This window comes from Hypanus sabinus, chromosome 26 (genome assembly GCF_030144855.1).
Source record: "Hypanus sabinus isolate sHypSab1 chromosome 26, sHypSab1.hap1, whole genome shotgun sequence".
Classification (NCBI taxonomy): domain Eukaryota; kingdom Metazoa; phylum Chordata; class Chondrichthyes; order Myliobatiformes; family Dasyatidae; genus Hypanus; species Hypanus sabinus.
Window position 1 is genome coordinate 5,807,609 of NC_082731.1, and position 22,308 is coordinate 5,829,916.

At 50.6% G+C, this 22,308-nt stretch overlaps 1 protein-coding gene across 3 annotated transcripts in view; it reads right to left on the reverse strand.

The window, feature by feature from the left end:
• Window positions 1-6,485: 6,485 nt before the first annotated feature.
• Window positions 6,486-22,308, reverse strand: part of LOC132381813 (MAP/microtubule affinity-regulating kinase 4-like) — a 309,243-nt gene continuing 293,420 nt past the window's right edge. The window contains exons 10-14 of one of the 3 annotated variants that reach the window (XM_059951415.1): window positions 20,315-20,414; window positions 14,684-14,796; window positions 14,213-14,372; window positions 12,860-13,080; window positions 6,486-7,159 (exon numbers count right to left, since the gene is read on the reverse strand). In XM_059951415.1, coding sequence (XP_059807398.1) covers window positions 7,052-7,159; window positions 12,860-13,080; window positions 14,213-14,372; window positions 14,684-14,796; window positions 20,315-20,414 — 702 coding nt within the window. In that variant the 3' untranslated portion in view covers window positions 6,486-7,051. The remainder of the gene's footprint in view (window positions 7,160-12,859; window positions 13,081-14,212; window positions 14,373-14,683; window positions 14,797-20,314; window positions 20,415-22,308) is intronic. The other 2 variants (XM_059951417.1, XM_059951416.1) reach the window with 2 other exon arrangements.

Genomic DNA, 22,308 nt, shown 5'->3' on the forward strand with positions numbered 1-22,308 from the left:
TGATTGTACAACACACTGCACTCAGCAGGGTGATGGTCAGTCAGATTGTGATTGTACAACACACTGCACTCAGCAGGGTGATGGTCAGTCAGAATGTGATTGTACAACACACTGCACTCAGCAGGGTGATGGTCAGTCAGATTGTGATTGTACAACACACTGCACTCAGCAGGGTGATGGTCAGTCAGATTGTGATTGTACAACACACTGCACTCAGCAGGGTGATGGTCAGTCAGAATGTGATTGTACAACACACTGCACTCAGCAGGGTGATGGTCACTCAGATTGTGATTGTACAACACACTGCACTCAGCAGGGTGATGGTCAGTCAGATTGTGATTGTACAACACACTGCACTCAGCAGGGTGATGGTCAGTCAGATTGTGATTGTACAACACACTACACTCAGCAGGGTGATGGTCAGTCAGATTGTGATTGTACAACACACTGCACTCAGCAGGGTGATGGTCAGTCAGATTGTGATTGTACAACACACTGCACTCAGCAGGGTGATGGTCACTCAGATTGTGATTGTACAACACACTGCACTCAGCAGGGTGATGGTCAGTCAGATTGTGATTGTACAACACACTGCACTCAGCAGGGTGATGGTCAGTCAGAATGTGATTGTACAACACACTGCACTCAGCAGGGTGATGGTCACTCAGATTGTGATTGTACAACACACTGCACTCAGCAGGGTGATGGTCAGTCAGATTGTGATTGTACAACACACTGCACTCAGCAGGGTGATGGTCAGTCAGATTGTGATTGTACAACACACTGCACTCAGCAGGGTGATGGTCAGTCAGAATGTGATTGTACAACACACTGCACTCAGCAGGGTGATGGTCAGTCAGATTGTGATTGTACAACACACTGCACTCAGCAGGGTGATGGTCAGTCAGAATGTGATTGTACAACACACTGCACTCAGCAGGGTGATGGTCAGTCAGATTGTGATTGTACAACACACTACACTCAGCAGGGTGATGGTCAGTCAGATTGTGATTGTACAACACACTGCACTCAGCAGGGTGATGGTCAGTCAGATTGTGATTGTACAACACACTGCACTCAGCAGGGTGATGGTCAGTCAGATTGTGATTGTACAACACACTGCACTCAGCAGGGTGATGGTCAGTCAGAATGTGATTGTACAACACACTGCACTCAGCAGGGTGATGGTCACTCAGATTGTGATTGTACAACACACTGCACTCAGCAGGGTGATGGTCACTCAGATTGTGATTGTACAACACACTGCACTCAGCAGGGTGATGGTCAGTCAGATTGTGATTGTACAACACACTGCACTCAGCAGGGTGATGGTCAGTCAGATTGTGATTGTACAACACACTGCACTCAGCAGGGTGATGGTCAGTCAGATTGTGATTGTACAACACACTGCACTCAGCAGGGTGATGGTCAGTCAGAATGTGATTGTACAACACACTGCACTCAGCAGGGGTGATGGTCAGTCAGAATGTGATTGTACAACACACTGCACTCAGCAGGGTGATGGTCAGTCAGAATGTGATTGTACAACACACTGCACTCAGCAGGGTGATGGTCAGTCAGAATGTGATTGTACAACACACTGCACTCAGCAGGGTGATGGTCAGTCAGATTGTGATTGTACAACACACTGCACTCAGCAGGGTGATGGTCAGTCAGATTGTGATTGTACAACACACTGCACTCAGCAGGGTGATGGTCAGTCAGATTGTGATTGTAGCAACACACTGCACTCAGCAGGGTGATGGTCAGTCAGATTGTGATTGTACAACACACTGCACTCAGCAGGGTGATGGTCAGTCAGATTGTGATTGTACAACACACTGCACTCAGCAGGGTGATGGTCAGTCAGATTGTGATTGTACAACACACTGCACTCAGCAGGGTGATGGTCAGTCAGATTGTGATTGTACAACACACTGCACTCAGCAGGGTGATGGTCAGTCAGATTGTGATTGTACAACACACTGCACTCAGCAGGGTGATGGTCAGTCAGATTGTGATTGTACAACACACTGCACTCAGCAGGGTGATGGTCACTCAGATTGTGATTGTACAACACACTGCACTCAGCAGGGTGATGGTCAGTCAGATTGTGATTGTACAACACACTGCACTCAGCAGGGTGATGGTCAGTCAGAATGAGATTGTACAACACACTACACTCAGCAGGGTGATGGTCACTCAGATTGTGATTGTACAACACACTGCACTCAGCAGGGTGATGGTCAGTCAGAATGTGATTGTACAACACACTACACTCAGCAGGGTGATGGTCAGTCAGATTGTGATTGTACAACACACTGCACTCAGCAGGGTGATGGTCACTCAGATTGTGATTGTACAACACACTGCACTCAGCAGGGTGATGGTCAGTCAGATTGTGATTGTACAACACACTACACTCAGCAGGGTGATGGTCAGTCAGATTGTGATTGTACAACACACTGCACTCAGCAGGGTGATGGTCAGTCAGATTGTGATTGTACAACACACTGCACTCAGCAGGGTGATGGTCAGTCAGAATGTGATTGTACAACACACTGCACTCAGCAGGGTGATGGTCAGTCAGAATGTGATTGTACAACACACTGCACTCAGCAGGGTGATGGTCAGTCAGATTGTGATTGTACAACACACTACACTCAGCAGGGTGATGGTCAGTCAGATTGTGATTGTACAACACACTGCACTCAGCAGGGTGATGGTCAGTCAGATTGTGATTGTACAACACACTGCACTCAGCAGGGTGATGGTCAGTCAGAATGTGATTGTACAACACACTGCACTCAGCAGGGTGATGGTCAGTCAGAATGTGATTGTACAACACACTGCACTCAGCAGGGTGATGGTCAGTCAGATTGTGATTGTACAACACACTACACTCAGCAGGGTGATGGTCACTCAGATTGTGATTGTACAAACACACTGCACTCAGCTGGGTGATGGTCAGTCAGATTGCGATTGTACAACACACTGCACTCAGCAGGGTGATGGTCAGTCAGATTGTGATTGTACAACACACTGCACTCAGCAGGGTGATGGTCAGTCAGATTGCGATTGTACAACACACTGCACTCAGCAGGGTGATGGTCAGTCAGATTGTGATTGTACAACACACTGCACTCAGCAGGGTGATGGTCAGTCAGAATGTGATTGTACAACACACTGCACTCAGCAGGGTGATGGTCAGTCAGAATGTGATTGTACAACACACTGCTCTCAGCAGGGTGATGGTCAGTCAGATTGTGATTGTACAACACACTGCACTCAGCAGGGTGATGGTCAGTCAGAATGTGATTGTACAACACACTGCACTCAGCAGGGTGATGGTCAGTCAGATTGTGATTGTACAACACACTGCACTCAGCAGGGTGATGGTCACTCAGATTGTGATTGTACAACACACTGCACTCAGCAGGGTGATGGTCAGTCAGATTGTGATTGTACAACACACTGCACTCAGCAGGGTGATGGTCAGTCAGATTGTGATTGTACAACACACTGCACTCAGCAGGGTGATGGTCACTCAGATTGTGATTGTACAACACACTGCACTCAGCAGGGTGATGGTCAGTCAGATTGTGATTGTACAACACACTGCACTCAGCAGGGTGATGGTCAGTCAGATTGTGATTGTACAACACACTGCACTCAGCAGGGTGATGGTCAGTCAGATTGTGATTGTACAACACACTGCACTCAGCAGGGTGATGGTCAGTCAGATTGTGATTGTACAACACACTGCACTCAGCAGGGTGATGGTCAGTCAGATTGTGATTGTACAACACACTGCACTCAGCAGGGTGATGGTCAGTCAGATTGTGATTGTACAACACACTGCACTCAGCAGGGTGATGGTCAGTCAGATTGTGATTGTACAACACACTACACTCAGCAGGGTGATGGTCAGTCAGATTGTGATTGTACAACACACTGCACTCAACAGGGTGATGGTCAGTCAGAATGTGATTGTACAACACACTGCACTCAGCAGGGTGATGGTCAGTCAGAATGTGATTGTACAACACACTGCACTCAGCAGGGTGATGGTCAGTCAGATTGTGATTGTACAACACACTGCACTCAGCAGGGTGATGGTCAGTCAGATTGTGATTGTACAACACACTGCACTCAGCAGGGTGATGGTCAGTCAGATTGTGATTGTACAACACACTACACTCAGCAGGGTGATGGTCAGTCAGATTGTGATTGTACAACACACTACACTCAGCAGGGTGATGGTCAGTCAGAATGTGATTGTACAACACACTGCACTCAGCAGGGTGATGGTCAGTCAGATTGTTATTGTACAACACACTGCACTCAGCAGGGTGATGGTCAGTCAGATTGTGATTGTACAACACACTGCACTCAGCAGGGTGATGGTCAGTCAGAATGTGATTGTACAACACACTGCACTCAGCAGGGTGATGGTCACTCAGATTGTGATTGTACAACACACTGCACTCAGCAGGGTGATGGTCAGTCAGAATGTGATTGTACAACACACTGCACTCAGCAGGGTGATGGTCAGTCAGAATGTGATTGTACAACACACTGCACTCAGCAGGGTGATGGTCAGTCAGATTGTGATTGTACAACAGACTACACTGTGCCAGATGAGGGTTAATCACATTATACTACACACCACACTCAGCATGGCGAGGGTCAGTCCTATTTTGATTGGATGCCACACTACACTCAGCAGAGTGAGTGCCAGTCACACTGTGATTGTATAACAGTCTACACTCAGCGGGGTGTGGGTTAATCTCATGTGACTGTACAACACATGGAACTCAGCGGGGTGAGTGTCAGTTACAACATGCTACTCAGAGCAGGGTGAAGGTGAGTCACATTGTGATTGCAGAACACTGCACTTAGCAGCGTGACTATCAGTCTCAGTGTGACTGTACAACAGACTACACTCAGCAGGGTGAGGGTCAGTCAAATAGCGATTGTACAACACACTACACTCACAAGGGTGTTGGTCAGTTGCACTGCAATTGTAGATCACAGTATACTCAACAGTGTGAGGTAGTCACATTGCGATTGTACAACAGACAAAATTCTGCAAGGTGAGGGTCAGTAAGATTAAAATTGTAGAACACAGTACACTCAGTAGGGTGAGAGGCAGTCACAGTGCGACTGTGAAACACTGTACACTCGCAGTGTTAGGGTCTGTCACACTGCAATTGTAGAACACATTACAGTCAGCAGGGTGAGGGGCAGTCACAGTGTGATTACCCAAAACAGCAAGTGAAGGAATTATTTAGTGTAATCCTACAAAACATTACATAGAAAGAATGGAGTTAATCTGTTTGAATGTACAACACAACAGGGATAGGTTTTAAAAGCTGACACTGTGGAACATACCACACATAATAGGGATGGGCTTAATCAGTGTGACTGTACAACACACAACAGAGCAGGGATGGGGTTAATCAGTGAGACTGTACGGCAGCAGATAAGGTTAATCATTGTGACTGTACAACACACAGCAGGGATAGGGTTAGTTGTTGTGACTGTAAAATAGAGAAGGGATTAATTAGTGAGACTATATAACACACCGCACAGCGCAGGGTTGGGGTTAATCGGTGTGACTGTTACAACAGGAATGGGATTAATTGGTGTGACTGTACAACAGGGATGGGTTAATCAGTGTGACTGTACAACAGGGATGGGGTTAATCAGTGTGACTGTACAACAGGGATGGGTTAATCGGTGTGACTGTACAACAGGGATGGGTTAATCAGTGTGACTGTTCAACAGGGATGGGGTTAATCAGTGTGACTGTACAATATAGCAGGGATAGGGTTAATCAGTGTGACTGTTCAACAGGGATGGGGTTAATCAGTGTGACTACAACGGGGATGGGTTAATCGTTGTGACTGTACAACAGGGATGGGTTAATCGTTGTAACTACAACAGGGATAGGGTTAATCGTTGTGACTGTACAACAGGGATGGGTTAATCGTTGTAACTACAACAGGGATAGGGTTAATCGTTGTGACTGTACAACAGGGATGGGTTAATCGTTGTAACTACAACAGGGATAGGGTTAATCAGTGTGACTGTACAACAGGGATGGGGTTAATCGTTGTAACTACAACAGGGATAGGGTTAATCAGTGTGACTGTACAACAGGGATGGGTTAATCGTTGTAACTACAACAGGGATAGGGTTAATCAGTGTGACTGTACAACAGGGATGGGTTAATCGTTGTAACTACAACAGGGATAGGGTTAATCAGTGTGACTGTACAACAGGGATAGGGTTAATCGTTGTGACTGTACAACAGGGATGGGTTAATCGTTGTAACTACAACAGGGATGGGTTAATCAGTGTGACTGTACAACAGGGATGGGGTTAATCGTTGTGACTGTACAACAGGGATGGGTTAATCGGTGTGACTGTACAACAGGGATGGGTTAATCAGTGTGACTGTACAACAGGAATGGGTTAATCGTTGTGACTACAACAGGGATGGGGTTAATCAGTGTGACTGTACAACAGGGATGGGGTTAATCAGTGTGACTACAACAGGGATGGGGTTAAACGTTGTGACTACAACAGGGATGGGGTTAATCAGTGTGACTGTACAACAGGGATGGGGTTAATTGTTGTGACTGTACAACAGGGATGGGGTTAATCAGTGTGACTACAACAGGGATGGGGTTAAACGTTGTGACTACAACAGGGATGGGGTTAATCAGTGTGACTGTACAACAGGGATGGGTTAATTGTTGTGACTACAACAGGGATGGGGTTAATCGTTGTGACTACAACAGGGATGGTTAATCGTTGTGACTACAACAGGGATGGGTTAATCGTTGTGACTACAACAGGGATGGGGTTAAACGTTGTGACTACAACAGGGATGGGGTTAATCAGTGTGACTACAACAGGGATGGGGTTAATCACTGTGCCTGGGACCAGTGGACCCCATGTCCCGTCACCCAGGTGACCGTCTCGCCTGTGTGACTCCCTCTGCCAGGTTAGATCCATCCACATCGGTCAGAGCCCACACCGACTACCTGTTCTCCTTCCCGTTCTGTAGCAGCGACTGCCTGTCGTTGGGTGTCCGGTCGGTGCACACGTACGTGTTCCTCCTGCTCATGGCGCTGGCCGGGATATTATTCTGGAGGAATGGGGAACAGAAATTCATTTTAAATTAAATATTCCCGTGCTGCTCCCGTTCAAAGTCAAACCAGCACTCACTGCTGCCCCCCATGGCTAAGCTCGGCTGGGGAAATGCAGTTCTTCAGCTAGTGGCTACTGAACAGCTCTGCTGTCATCCCGTCTCCTCGTCCCCGAGTCACTAGTGACCCCGGCAGAAAATCTTCTCCAATGCCCTGCCGAGGGGCTGCAGAAGGTCATGGAGAGCCAACACCCGAAACCATCCACCAGGACCGAAAGGTCGAGGTGAGGTAAGTGATGCGAGAACAGTGGAGCGAGGCCCGGCAGGTGGAGGGGAGAGTGGACTCAGTCACAGAGGGAACTGACAGGGTGGACAATGGAAGCAAGGGGGGTGAGGAGCGCAGACTGACGTTCCCTGCTTCTGTGGCTATCTGTGGCAGAATACAAAAACTCAAGATGTATACAGGTACGTGCAACATCCGCAGCACAGGAAGTTGTCCCGTTCACTGCGGAGGATTTCTAACTCCGGAGGGATAACGTCTATCCTGACGTCACTCTGCTCAGCAGGTGAGACTTGTGGAACAACCTCGGCTTTTGAAGCCTCCTCCGTGCTGGTTGGAGGAGTTGACTCTGGGACTGCAGGAGGTGGTTCTGACAGCTCTGGCCAGCTCTCTTCTCTAACAATTGATTCTGTTTTCAACAGATCGATGTGTCGCCTCCGGATGACATCAGACACAACCTCCATTGTGCAGCAGAGTGTCCGCAATCTTTCCAAGTGCCCTCCTGATCAGCTCTGTAGTCTCTCGTCAGGACTGGCTGCCCGTGAATCTCCCTGTTTGACGAGCCATCGACTTGTCTCGGCTGGTGGCCCTGCATACTCTTTCAGAAATTGGCTTTCAGGACATCCAAGCACGTGGAGCTTGAGAGAGCCAGCGGCGACAACAGCTCCATTTCCATCTTCAATATCTCTGTTCTTCACTTTCAAGGTTCTTTTGAAGACTGACTTTGGGTCTTTGCAGGAATGGGACCCGCTCTCAGGGTCTCCCAGCTTGCTGTTATTCGGCATGCCAAGGAGATTAGCTTACCTTCGGAGTTTTGGGATTTCCCGGCTCTGGAGATGGGACTCTGCAGGAATTCGGGACATCACGGGTGGCGTAACAATGGTAGCAGTGAGCTGGCTGCTGGCTGTGTGGTCAGAGACCCGGGTTCTTTAGGCAAAAAGCCATGCAACAGACTTTTAACATTGTAAATCAGTGATGTTATGTCTCCCCTCTTGCTGTGAAACAAAGCCACCTCCTTTCCCCCTCATTAGGGGGGGAGAGGGAGCCTGTGGTATGTCGAATACCGGGTGAACAAGTCTGTGTCTTTACTGCAGGCTTGGTGCTGGGTGCTGGGTGCCGATGCTTTTACCCTGGACATGTTTGAGTTTTCCAATCCCATCCTCGAACGCTGCTGTGGCATCATCCAGTACCTCTCCGAATTCACTTTCAGTTGTCTCTATTGCAGGGGACGCGGCAGGTGAGTCTCCAGTCAAGCTGTAGTTATCTCAGCCAATCGCGTCCCCATAATGCCGGTCTTCCTGTTTAAATCACACACAAGTCCAACCTGGCTTGTTGGTTGTGGTATTTCACTGTTACAAATGTTATTCCCAGCAGAAGCTATCTTTTCTCCAGGATATGCTCGTCCCCGGATACCTGCAAGCTTCAGCCCAGTATCTTTCAAAGTCGTGCAGTGGGATGGCAGAAACAGCTGGCCAGTGCCCAGTGACATTTTGGTTAATATGCCATTCACTCCTGGTGAAAGGCACGTTGTTTGTCTATTGTTAGTTGTAAATCTCAAAGCTACTCAGTCCTGTGTCACTCTCATCATTATCGATCTTTCATCAACAGCGTGCAGATTTCGTGCTCTTTATGAACAACAACTTGGCTTTTTCTCTTCCCTGTGCAGTTCACTTATTTTTGTCTGTCCAACAGGCTTTTTGTATGTGTCTGACTTTGTTGCATTTTCTGCAAGTTTCACCTTTAAACCGGCATCGGTTTTGTGTATGTGAGACTCTGTCACAAGGGCAACACACTTGTTTCCGGTTCGGCTTTGTGATTCCCATTGCTGACTGCAGCCCAACTGTACCCCTGTCTGCCAATACAGCCCCTGCAGCTGCTCTCCCTTCTGGAGGCGGTGAGGGGGGGAGGCAGAGGGAGAGGGAAGGGAGAAGGGGAGGGAAGAGAGAGGGAGGGGGAAGGGAGAGGGGAGGGAGAGGGAAGGGGAGGGGAGGGATAGGGAAGGGGATGGAGAGGGAAGGGAGGGGGAGAGGGAAAGGAGAGGGAGAGGGAAGGGAGGGGGAGAGGGAAAGGGGAGGGAGAGGGAAGGGAGGGGGAAGGGAGAGGGGAGGGAGAGGGGAGGGAGAGGGAAGGGGAGGGATAGGGAAGGGGATGGAGAGGGAAGGGAGTGGGAGAGGGAAAGGAGAGGGAGAGGGAAGGGAGGGGGAAGGGGAGGGGAGGGAGAGAGAAGGGGAGGGGAGGGAGAGGGAAGGGGATGGAGAGGGAAGGGAGGGGGAGAGGGAAAGGGGAGGGAGAGGGAAGGGGATGGAGAGGGAAGGGAGGGGAAGGGGGAGAGGAAAAGGAAGGGGAGGATGAGGGAAGGGGAAGGAGAGGGAAGGGAGAGAGAGAGGAAGGGAAGAAGGAGAGCGAGGGAAGGGAGAGGGAGGGAAGAAGGGGGAGAAGGTAGGGGAGTGTTCCAGTTTAGATGGAAGGGAGGGGGAGAGGGAAAGGGGAGGGAGAGGGAAGGGGAGAGAGAGGAAAAGGGGAGGAAGAGGGAAGGGGAGGGATAGGGAAGGGGAGGGATTGGGAAGGGGAGGGATAGGGAAGGGGATGGAGAGGGAAGGGAAGGGAATGGAGAGGGAAGGGAGGGGGAGAGGGAAAGGGGAGGGAGAGGGAAGGGGAGGGAGAGGAAAAGGGGAGGAAGAGGGAAGGGGAGGGATAGGGAAGGGGAGGGATTGGGAAGGGGAGGGAGAGAGAAGGGGAGGGATAGGGAAGGGGAGGGATTGGGAAGGGGAGGGATAGGGAAGGGGAGGGATTGGGAAGGGGAGGGATAGGGAAGGGGATGGAGAGGGAAGGGAAGGGAATGGAGAGGGAAGGGAGGGGGAGAGGGAAAGGGGAGGGAGAGGGAAGGGGAGGGATAGGGAAGGGGATGGAGAGGGAAGGGAAGGGAATGGAGAGGGAAGGGAGGGGGAGAGGGAAAGGGGAGGGAGAGGGAAGGGGAGGGATAGGGAAGGGGAGGGATTGGGAAGGGGAGGGATTGGGAAGGGGAGGGATAGGGAAGGGGATGGAGAGGGAAGGGAAGGGAATGGAGAGGGAAGGGAGGGGGAGAGGGAAAGGGGAAGGAGAGGGAAGGGAGGGGGAGGGAAGTGGGGGGGAGTTTAATTTCAGGCCCGTGAGCTAACAACAGAGGGACAGCACCTGAGGAGAGCCTCATACTAGGGGAAGAGCTCCACTCCGTGGGTTCCAGTCTGCCTAACAGAGAGGTATTTTCAATTCAATAAACCCCGGGGGCCGTGCTGTGACCCTACCACCATCTGAATGTTCGGCTTGTGAAAGAGATGACTCAGCCAGTCGGTTATATCGAGGAGAACGTGGGCCGGGTGCAGGAGTGACTGCTGTTCGAAGGAACCGGCACTGGAGAAGGAGGGAGGGGGAGAGAGGGAGGGAGGGAGGGGGAAGGGAGAGAGGGGAAGGGAGAGAGGGGGAAGGGAGAGAGGGGAAGGGAGAGAGGGGAAGGGAGAGAGGGGAAGGGAGAGAGGGGAAGGGAGAGAGGGGGAAGGGAGAGAGGGGAAGGGAGAGAGGGGAAGGGAGAGAGGGGGAAGGGAGAGAGGGAGAAGGGAGAGAGGGGAAGGGAGAGAGGGGAAGGGAGAGAGGGGAAGGGAGAGAGGGAGAAGGGAGAGAGGAGAGAGGGAGAGAGGGGAAGGGAGAGAGGGAGAAGGGAGAGAGGGGAAGGGAGAGAGGGGAAGGGAGAGAGGGAGAAGGGAGAGAGGGGAAGGGAGAGAGGGAGAAGGGAGAGAGGGGAAGGGAGAGAGGGAGAAGGGAGAGAGGGAGAAGGGAGGGAGGGAGAAGGGAGAGTGGGGAAGGGAGAGAGGGAGAAGGGAGAGAGGGGGAGAGAGGGAGAAGGGAGAGAGGGGAAGGGAGAGAGGGGAGGAGAGGGGGGGAGAGAGAGGGGGAGGAAGAGAGGGATAGGAAGATAGGGAGAAGGGGGAGAGAGGTGGACGGGGGGGGAGAAGGGTAGAGTGGGGGTGTAGAGCGGGATGGTGTGGAGCCGGGGGGGGGGGTTGTGGAGTGGCGGGGTGTTGAGCGGGGGTGTAGAGCGGTGGGAGGTAGAGGGGGAGTGGGGGTGTGAGGTGGGTGGGTGGGGTGGGGGTGTAGATTGGAGGATAGAGTGGGGGAATGGGGGTAGAGCAGGTGGATAGAGTGAGAGGGGTGGTGGAGTGGGGGATAGAGTGGGAGGGGGTGGTGGAGTGGGGATAGAGTGGGAGGGGGATGGAGTGGGTGGAGTGAGGGGTAGAGCAGCAGGGGTGGTGGAGAGGGGGATGGAGTGGGAGGGGGTGGAGAGGGATAGAGTGGGAGGGGGGGTGGAGTGGGGAACTGAGTGGGAGGGGGTGGAGTGAGGGGTAGAGCAGCAGGGGTGGTGGAGTGGGGGATGGAGTGGGAGGGGGTGGAGAGGGGGATAGAGTGGGAGGGGGGGTGGAGTGGGGAACTGAGTGGGAGGGGGTGGAGTGAGGGGTAGAGCAGCAGGGGTGGTGGAGTGGGGGATGGAGTGGGAGGGGGTGGAGAGGGATAGAGTGGGAGGGGGGGTGGAGTGGGGAACTGAGTGGGAGGGGGTGGAGTGAGGGGTAGAGCAGCAGGGGTGGTGGAGTGGGGGATGGAGTGGGAGGGGGTGGAGAGGGGGATAGAGTGGGAGGGGGGGTGGAGTGGGGAACTGAGTGGGAGGGGGTGGAGTGAGGGGTAGAGCAGCAGGGGTGGTGGAGTGGGGGCTTCAGTGGTGGCAGTAGCACCGGCAGTACAGCAAGTGGCAGTTATAGGGGAGGGGGTAGGATCGGGAGAGGGAGCATGATCTGTTACCCTCCTGTGTTACCACGTACGTATGAAATGTCCTGGGCCCAGCACATCAATGCAGTCAGCTGTGAAAGCGCCCGTTTTCTTGGAGGGTTGACGAGATCTGTCATGGCCACTAAGACACTAAGAAATTGCTGAAGATGGTCTGTGGAGAGCGTCACAGTCCAGTGTGGCAATCACACTACTGGCAGCCACTGAGGGGAGCGGACACATCAATGGCTATTATCAAGGTTTCCAACTGTCCAGGGCTACGTTCTCTTCTTGTTCCTACCGTCGGGCAGGAGGTGTGAAGTCCCACACCATTCGGTTCAGGGACAGCCACTTTCCCACAACCATCATATTCCTGATCTGACCTGCAGAACCCAACCCCTCCCTCAGCTTCAGACCACCTCTCGTACTCCATGGACTTGACTTCGGTTGTGACTTTTGCCCTGTTGTTATGCACAGTTTTTCTTCTTTGTCTAGTATAATTTCTGTAAAGTGTCTTTTCTGTGCGTGGTCTGTGCCTGTTAACTCTGCTTTCTTTGTACCAGCACCCCACCATACTTGTACATCGGCAGTGAACCAGACTGCTGACCCCACATTTACAAGTTCCTTACGTTGGTGGAGCCCGACACCTTCCTCCGGTCGGGGATCTCCGACTTGTTGGGGTTATTGGCGCTGCTGACCATCGGGCTGGAGGGGGGCACTCCACTCCTGCTGCTGCTGGTAACCGCCGCGCCCGTCAGCTTGCGGGACGGAATGCGTTCTTCTTTCAGCTCGTGGTCAGCCGTGCTGGTTTGGCTGCGCTTGGGGTGAGAGGTCAGGGCTGCCGGTCCACCTGTTAGAAACAAGGGACTAGGTTTCATCAAGTGTTCCCATGGCAACCGGCTCTTCCTCCCTCCTGAGGGGTGGCAATGCATAGGGAGTCAAGGTACTCACTACTCAACCCCAATGCAGCCCTCCACACCAAGTTCACCCCTCCATAGCAAATCCACCCAAATTCACCCCTCCACACCAAATCCATCCAAATTCACCCCTCCATCCCCAAATCCATCCAATTTCATCCCTCCACCCCAAATTCACCCCCATCCCAAATTCACCCTTCCACAGCAAATCCATCCAAATTCACCCCTCCATCCCCAAATCCATCCAATTTCATCCCTCCACCCCAAATTCACCCCCATCCCAAATTCACCCCTCCACACCAAATTCAGCCCATCCCCAAAATCCACCCAAATTCACCCCTCCACACCAAATTCACCCAAATCCACCCCCCTATCCCAAATTCACCCAAAATCATCCCTCCACACCAAATCCATCCATCCACCTCAAGGCATCCCAAATCCAGCCCTCCAAACCAAATCTACCCCTCTAAACCAAATCAACCTGAATTCTCCTCAAATCCCCTTCTCCATTCCAAATTCACCCGCCCCTTCACAAATCTCTCCCACATGTAGTTCAAATCCACGCTTTCATCCCAAATCCTCCCCAATTTCATCCTTCCACTTAGTCTTACCCAAATTCCCCCCTAATCCTCTTCAAGCTCACCCCTCACCCAGACGGAGGTAGGAAAAGGGTGGAGGGGAGGGAACAGTCAGAACTGGCAGGTGATAAGTGGATCGAGGTAAGAAAGGAAGGGGTAGACAGATAGAGGAGGGTGGGAAGAGTGGGAACTACGTCAAAGATTGGGGAAAGGGTTATAAGTGGAAGTGATAATGGGCTGGAGATGATGAAATTAGGAAAAGGAAGTAGAGCAGGGAATATTGGGAGGGAGGCATGGAGGGTAACAGATGAAGGACTTTAAGGACGATGGGCAGACAGAGAAGGGTAAGAGATAGGGTGATTAGGGTCAGCAGGAGGGATAAAGGGGAAAAGTAAGCAAGGGGGGCTGGTTACCAGAAATTTCAGGATTGCTTTCCCCTCTCATGAGAGGAGGTCAGTTTGGCACGGGAGTGCCAAGGTCTACTCACTGAAGTCGCTGTGTCGACGCTGTCTGTGATAGGTGGATGAGCTTCGCTGGTTCCTACTGTGCGTCGAGCTCTGGCTCGTAGTACTGGTATTCAGCTCGTTACTGGGCCGAACCTTGGCCAATGAGAGGTTACTGCCGGTGTGGGAATCGACAGCGTCCACCTGGAAGAGCAGTGAAAAGCAAATGACAGCGAGGTCTGGGCATAGCCTGCTGGCATCAGACACTTGCGGTCTGCCCAGTGCAACGTTCGCTGATTGGAGAAGACACACACATTGATGTGCATGTGATGAATAGAGTAACGTTTAACCAGGCCCAAGTTGGTTCAGGTTTCTGAATGGCCCATTCTCATTACCTCAGCTTTCTTTTCTTGTGCTATTTTTTATTGTAACTTAGGGTTATATCTTGCACTACCCTCCTGCTACAAAACAACACGTTTCATGACATACGTCAGTGACCCTAAGAAGCCTTTTACCTCGCTTGTATTTCTGCCCAGGAGGAGGTAGGTGGCTGTCACTTCATTGTACTTGTGCTTGGTCAAGGCATCTTTAATCTCCTCTCGTGTGTAACCCATTCCAACCATCACTTCTGTAATGAAAATAGAGAGAAGGTTAAACTGTAATCACTCCAGACGGACGGTCTCGGGCTCAGCTGTGAGGGGAGTGGGTTCGACATGGGGCTATCCTGTAAAAACTCATAGTTAAACAGAGACCTCATCCCTGGCAGAGGAAGGATCTTTGTGTGTAAGACATGAAGGTGCGCCTGGCCCAGGACAGAGGACTCCGCTCAGCAGCCTGTGCCCCAGTAGGGGTGACGGGTTTCAAGTCATAGGCGGGTGCCCAAACGCACAACTCAGGTTGGCCTTCTGAAGGTTAGCCGTGCTTACTCCTCGAAAAGGAGCCCACTCTGGACCATCAGGCCACTGTCTCCTGCACCTTCACTCACCTCATCAACTCTGGGCAACTCCCGTCCACTGCCACAGCTCATAGTTGCCTTACCCAGCACTACTCGCTTCTACATCCACAAGCTTGACTGTCTGGGTAGGCCCACTGTCTCTGCCCGGCCCTCTCCCACTGGACTCGTGTCCTCACATCTCAATTCTAAGTCCCCTCCTCCTCCAACAACTGGCCGTCACCCTCAACTACTTCTCCCTCACTCCTCCCACATTCATTAAACTCAAGGGGTAGCCATGGGTGCCAACTCTTCCTCTGCTACACTGCTTCACGCAGCCACACTGAGCTCATCAAGTTCATCAACTTTGCCTCCAAATTCCACCCCGACCTTAAATTCACTTGGTCCATTTCTGACACCTCCCTCCCCTTTCTCAATCTCTCTGCCTCCATCTCTGGAGACAAACTGTCAACTAACAAATTTCATAAACCTACCAATTTCCACAACCACCTTAACTAAGCCTCTTCCCAACCTGTCTCTTATAAAAATGCTATTCCCTTTTCCTTGTTCCTTTGTCTCCACCACACCTGTTCCCACAATGAGGTTTTCCTTTCCTGGCTGTCCCCCTTCATCAAGGAACGGAATTTCCTTCCTCCTCCATTGATGCTGCCCTCACCCGCACCTCCTCTATTTCCCGGTCATCTGCACTCACCCCATCCTCCTGCCACCTTAACAGTTCCTCTTGCCCTCACCTACCACCCCATGAGCCTATGCATTCAACACCTCATTCTCCAATCTTTGGCCATCTTCAAGTGGATCCTACTATCAAACATACCTATACCTTCTCCCAACTCCCTGCTTTAAGCAGGGATCATTATTCATTATTTCCTTATCCATTCGTTCTTCCCCACTGATCTCCCTCCCGACTCATAACCCTACCAGCAAAAGAAGTGCTATACCTGCCCAGTCTCCTCCTCCCTCACCTCCATTCAGGGCCCCAGACAGTCCTTCCTGACGAGCCGACACTTCACCTGTAAATCTGTTGTGGTCGCCTATTATATCCGATGCTCCCGGTGCGGCCACCTCTACATTGCTGAGACCTGACATTAATTGGGGGACCACTTTGTCGAGCTCATCTACTCCATCCACGAAAATTGGAATTTCCCAGTGGCCAGCCATTTTAATTCCTATCCCCATTCCCGTTCCAACATGCCCCCTCTTCAGTCATGATGAGGCCACTCTCAGGCTGGAAGAGCAACACCTCCTATTCCGTTAGGGTTCAGCCTCCAATCTGATAGCATCGACTTTTCTAACCTGGTATTTTTTTCCCCCTTTTTTTCTCTTCTCCCCTCCTCCTTCCCTCTACTATTCCCCATTCTGGCCTCTTACCTTGCCTCCTCACCTTTATATCACCTCCCCCTGGTGTCCTTCCATCTTTCCTTTCTCCCATGGTCCACTCTCCTTTCCTGTCAGTTTCCCCTCACCTTCTAGCTTGTCCTACACCACCCCCCTCGATGGTATTCTGGCATCCTCCCCCTTCCTTTCCAGTCCTGAGGGAGGGTCTCAGCCCAAAATGTTTGTTCTTTTCCATAGATGCTGGCCTGCTGAGTTACTCCAGCATTTCGTGTTTGTTACTCTGGATTCCCAGCATCTGCAGAATCTCTTGTGTTTAGTTTAGAGAAGACTCTGTAATTTAAAAAAAAATTACTAATTTTTCCCATCTAGGCATTGTTGGCAAGGCCAGCATCTACCAGCATCTAAGTACTTTTTGGTGGGCGGCACAGTAGCGTAACACTTTACATCAGCAGCGATTGCTGATCAGTACTCGATTACCACCGCCGGGATTTGCACGTGACCGTGTAAGTTTCCTCCCACAGTCGGGTTGGTGTCGGCGGGCTACGTTCACGCCAGGCGGGCAGCGTCCAGCTCAATCCTCGGACCGTGCTGGTCACTGGTCACCGACACAAATAACGTATTTCACTCGATGTACGTGCGACAAATAAAGCTCATCTTTCACCTGCAGGGTGGGAGTGAACCTCTTATTTGTATAACAGCAGTCTGTCAGGTGATATTTATTTATTTAGTGATTCGGTGCCCTTCGAGTCACCCCAACATAGAACATAGAATAGTACAGCACATTACAGGCCCTTCGGCCCACAATGTTGTGCCAACCCCCATACCCTGCCTCCCATATAACCCCCCACCTTAAATTCCTCCATAGTGTGTCCAGTAGTGTGTCACAGTATGTTGACAGGCCGACTAGGGGGAATGCCATACTAGATCTAGTATTAGGTAACGAACTGGGTCAGGTCACAGATCTGTCAGTGGTGAGCATCTAGGGGACAGTGATCACCGCTCCCTGACCTTTAGCATTATCATGGAAAAGGACAGAATCAGAGAGGGCAGGAAAATTTTTAATTGGGGAAGGGCAAATTATGAGGCTATAAGGCTAGAACTTGCGAGTGTGAATTGGGATGATGTTTTTGCAGGGAAATGTACTATGGCTATGTGGTCGATGTTTAAGGATCTCTTGCAGGATGTTAGGGATAAATTTGTCCCGCTGAGGAAGATAAAGAATGGTAGGGTGAAGGAACCATGGGTGACAAGTGAAGTGGAAAATCTAGTCAGGTGGAAGAATGCAGCATACATGAGGTTTAGGAAGCAAGGATCAGATGGGTCTATTGAGGAATACAGGGTAGCAAGAAAGGAGCTTAAGAAGGGGCTGAGGAGAGCAAGAAGGGGGCATGAGACGGCCTTGGCGAGTAGGGTAGAGGAAAACCCCAAGGCATTCTTCAATTATGTGAAGAACAAAAGGATGACAGGAGTAAAGGTAGGACCGATGAGAGATAAAGGTGGGAAGATGTGCCTGGAAGCTGTGGAAGTGAGCGAGGTCCTCAATGAATACTTCTTTTCCGTATTCACCAATGAGAGGGAACTTGATGTCGGTGAGGACAATATGAGTGAGGTTGATGTTCTGGAGCATGTTGATATTAAAGGAGAGGAGGTGTTGGAGTTGTTAAAATACATTAGGACGGATAAATCCCCGGGGTCTGACGGAATATTCCCCAGGCTGATCCACGAGGCGAGGGAAGAGATTGCTGAGCCTCTGGCTAGGATCCTTATGTCCTCCTTGTCCACGGGAATGGTACCGGAGACTACTAGACAGGTATATGGAGGAATTTAAGGTGAGGGGTTATATGGGAGGCAGGGATTGAGGGTCAGCACAACATTGTGGGCCGAAGGGCCTGTAATGTGCTTTACTGTTCTATGTTCTATACCTGTCTAGTAGTCTCTTAAACTTCACTAGTGTATCTGCCTCCACCACTGACTCAGGCAGTGCATTCCACACATCAACTACTCTCTGAGTGAAAAACCTTCCTCTAATATCCCCCTTGAACTTCCCTCCCCTTACCTTAAAGCCTCTTGTACTGAGCAGTGGTGCCCTGGGGAAGAGGCGCTGGCTGTCCACTCTGTCTATTCCTCTTAATGTCTTGTATACCTCTATCATGTCTTCTCTCATCCTCCTTCTCTCCAAAGAGTAAAGCCCTAGCTCCCTTAATCTCTGATCATAATCCATACTCTCTAAACCAGGCAGTATCCTGGTAAATCTCCTCTGTACCCTTTCCAGTGCTTCCACATCCTTCCTATAGTGAGGCGACCAGAACTGGACACAGTACTCCAAGTGTGGCCTAACTAGAGTTTTATAGAGCTGCATCATTACATCACGTCTCTTAAACTCTATCCCTCGACTTATGAAAGCTAACACCCCATAAGCTTTTTTAAATACCTTATCTACCTGTGAGGCAACTTTCAGGGGGGGATCTGTGGACATGTATCCCCAGATCCCTCTGCTCCTCCACACTAGCAAGTATCCTGCCATTTACTTTGTACTCTGCCTTGGAGTTTGTCCTTCCAAAGTGTACCACCTCACACTTCTCCGGGTTGAACTCCATCTGCCACTTCTCAGCCCACTTCTGCATTCTATCAATGTCTCTCTGCAATCTTCGACAATCCTCTACACTATCTACAACACCACTAACCTTTTGTGTCATCTGCAAACTTGCCAACCCACCCTTCTACCCCCACATCCAGGTCGTTAATAAAAATCACAAAAAGTAGAGGTCCCAGAACAGATCCTTGTGGGACACCACTGGTCACAACCCTCCAATCTGAATGTACTCCCTCCACCACAACTCTCTGCCTTCTGCAGGCAAGCCAATTCTGAATCCACCTGGCCAAACCTCCCTGAATCCCATGCCTTCTGACTTTCTGAATAAGCCTACCGTGTGGAACCTTGTCAAATGCCTTACTAAAATCCATGTAGATCATATCCACTGCACTAACCTCATCTATATGCCTGGTCACCTCCTCAAAGAACTCTATCAGGCTTGTTAGGCACGATCTGCCCTTCACAAAGCCATGCTGACTGTCCCTGATCGGACCATGATTCTCTAAATGCCCATAGATCCTATCTCTAAGAATCTTTTCCAACAGCTTTCCCACCACAGACGTAAGGCTCACTGGTCTATAATTACCTGGACTATTACCTTTTTTGAACAAGGGGACAACATTCGCCTCCCTCCAATCCTCCGGTACCATTCCCGTGGACAACGAGGACATAAAGATCCTAGCCAGAGGTTCAGCAATCTCTTCCCTTGACTCAAGTTCCCTCTCATTGGTGAATACCGAAGAGAAGTATTCATTGAGGACCTCACTCACTTCCACAGCCTCCAGGCACATCTTCCCACTTTTATCTCTAATCGGTCCCACTTTCACTCCTGTCATCTGTTTGTTCTTCACATAATTGTAGAATGCCAGCAAACCCGATTAACTCACGGGACAATTTCACAATAACCAGGAAACCCACTAACCTACCTGGGACATCTTTGGACTGGGGGAAGAAACTGGGGTACCTGGGGAAAACCTACCCATTCCATGGGGAGGATGTATGGGATAATTAGAGATGGCGCCGGAACTGAATGCCCCAAGCTGTAACGTGTTGCCCTGATCACTATGCCACGGGTATTTTGGGGAAGGAGTTCCTGTGGCTGAGCCCAGAGATGGCGAAGGAATGACCAGCTATTTCCAACCTGGAGGGTAGGTAACCTGAAGATACCTGTACAGGAAGCAGTGTGATCCCACAGCTGAGGAGTTTGAACCAGAGAGGATAACCGCGAGGACAGGAGTTTGTTGCCGAAAGAGGAGCCACGCTCACCTATGCGTTTGTTATCTCCTAGGTCCTGTTCGGGTTCCGTGTAAGGCCGCAGCTCATCCCCGTCGCAGCCAACGTTTATCCACTTGTCTTTCATGATTTGCTGGTAGAATTGGGAAAAACAGACTGTTAGTGTTGGCGCATTGGCATCGAACCACAATGTACCCCCCTACCACCTGGAGACTGTGCCAATCTCACTCCCGTCTTGTGGTGACTGGATACCGTTAACCAGGCTTGGCGTTGTAAGTGACTGAGACTGTTTGGTATGACTCTATCCTCCACCACCAGGATTCCTCTGAAAAACTAGCCTGAAAAAATCTGGAGAAGGAGCTGTAGTTTCTGCTTTTTTTTTGCTCAAGTTCCCTTATTCATATATGTGATGTATTTCAACTTCGTTCTGTTGAAAGTCATCTTCACTTGACCTCCTGTTCATTTGCTGATCTGCTTAATTATAATTGTCAGTCAGTCTGTCAAGGCAGCCCGACTGTCCCCATCTCGCCTCCGTCTGCTTTAGAGCCTGCCTGCTCACCCCTTCGTCGAGGAAGAGGGAGCTGATGATCACAGCTACGAGAAACTCAGTCAGGGTGGACGTAAAGGGCCCTCTTCCTCCACGACGGGCCAGCAGCAGAATGGATGAGCAACTCAAGTTCCTGGGTGACAGTGTCTCCGAAGATCGACTCTGAGCGCAACGTATTGATGTAGTTATGGAAAAGGCACGACAGCAGTTATATTTCACCAGGCACCAGCAAGTTCCTCCAAATGTGCTACGGAGAGAATTCTGACTGGATGCGTCACAGCCTGGTTTCGAGGGGCCAACGCATGGGCTCAGGAAACGCCACAGAGGGCCAGTTCAACCACAGGCACAAGGCTCCCCTTTATTGAAGGCATCTTCAGTTGGCGATGCCTCTTGAAGGAGGTATCCATCAATAAGAACCCCCACTATCCAGAACACGCCTGCCTTCTTATTGCTATCATCAGGGGCCTGAAGACACATGCTCGATGGTTCAGGAACAGCTTCTTCCCCTTCACTATCAGCTTTGTCTGAATGGCACTAACTCATCATTCTGCTCTCTTTCTGCGCACTTTATTTATTTAATGTTTCTTATTGCAACATAGTTTTTTTGTGCACTGTACTGCTGCCACAAAACAACAAATTTCATGGCAAATGCTGACGTTAATAAATCTGATTCCTTCCTGAGAAGAGGTCAGGAGCCAGGGACGTATTAATAACGGGTGGAAAGTTTAGACTGGAATTGAGAATAAGCATATTTATTTAGCATTACAGCACCAAGTAGGTCTTCCCAGCCCCTCAAGCCACACTGCCCCAGCAACCCCACAACCCCACAGAACCCTAACCTAACCTCGGGACAATTTACCAGTTACCAGTTCTTACCAAATTTACAAGTTAATCCACCCTGTGCATCTTTGGATTGCGGGAGGAAACAGATGACCCGGGGAAACAGGGAGGACGGACGCAGCCTCCCTACAGAACGGCACCAGAATTGAACTCCGGACTCCAGCACGCCCTGAGCTGTAATAATGTCGTGCTATCCGCTACACTACGTGACGTTACTGACGTTACTGCACTCGATGAGCCGAAACTCACTATCCAAAAGGAGAGTAGAGGCAGCAAACCTCCACACATCGAAGAATTGCTCGTTTTTATGACCCATAGGGCTGGGAAGCGGGATTAAGAGTGCTTGGCCAGAATGTACATGATGGACTGAATGGCCTCCTCCTGTGCCGTAAGTATTTATGATCCCCAAAGGAACAACGAGTGAGTCACTGGGATGTGTTGCTGAGTGACACCATGGCCTTTACTCTATTCCAACAAACAACTGCAGGATAGCAGGCCATTTGGTCCATCTTTCCCCCACTGCTGGCACCTACCTGTCCCAACCTCCCTCCTTCTCCCCCATCTCTCTGCCCCCCAGTTCAGTGGCTGGCCAACGCTAGTGATAGAATCAGAGAGATACAGCATGGGATCCGGCCATTTG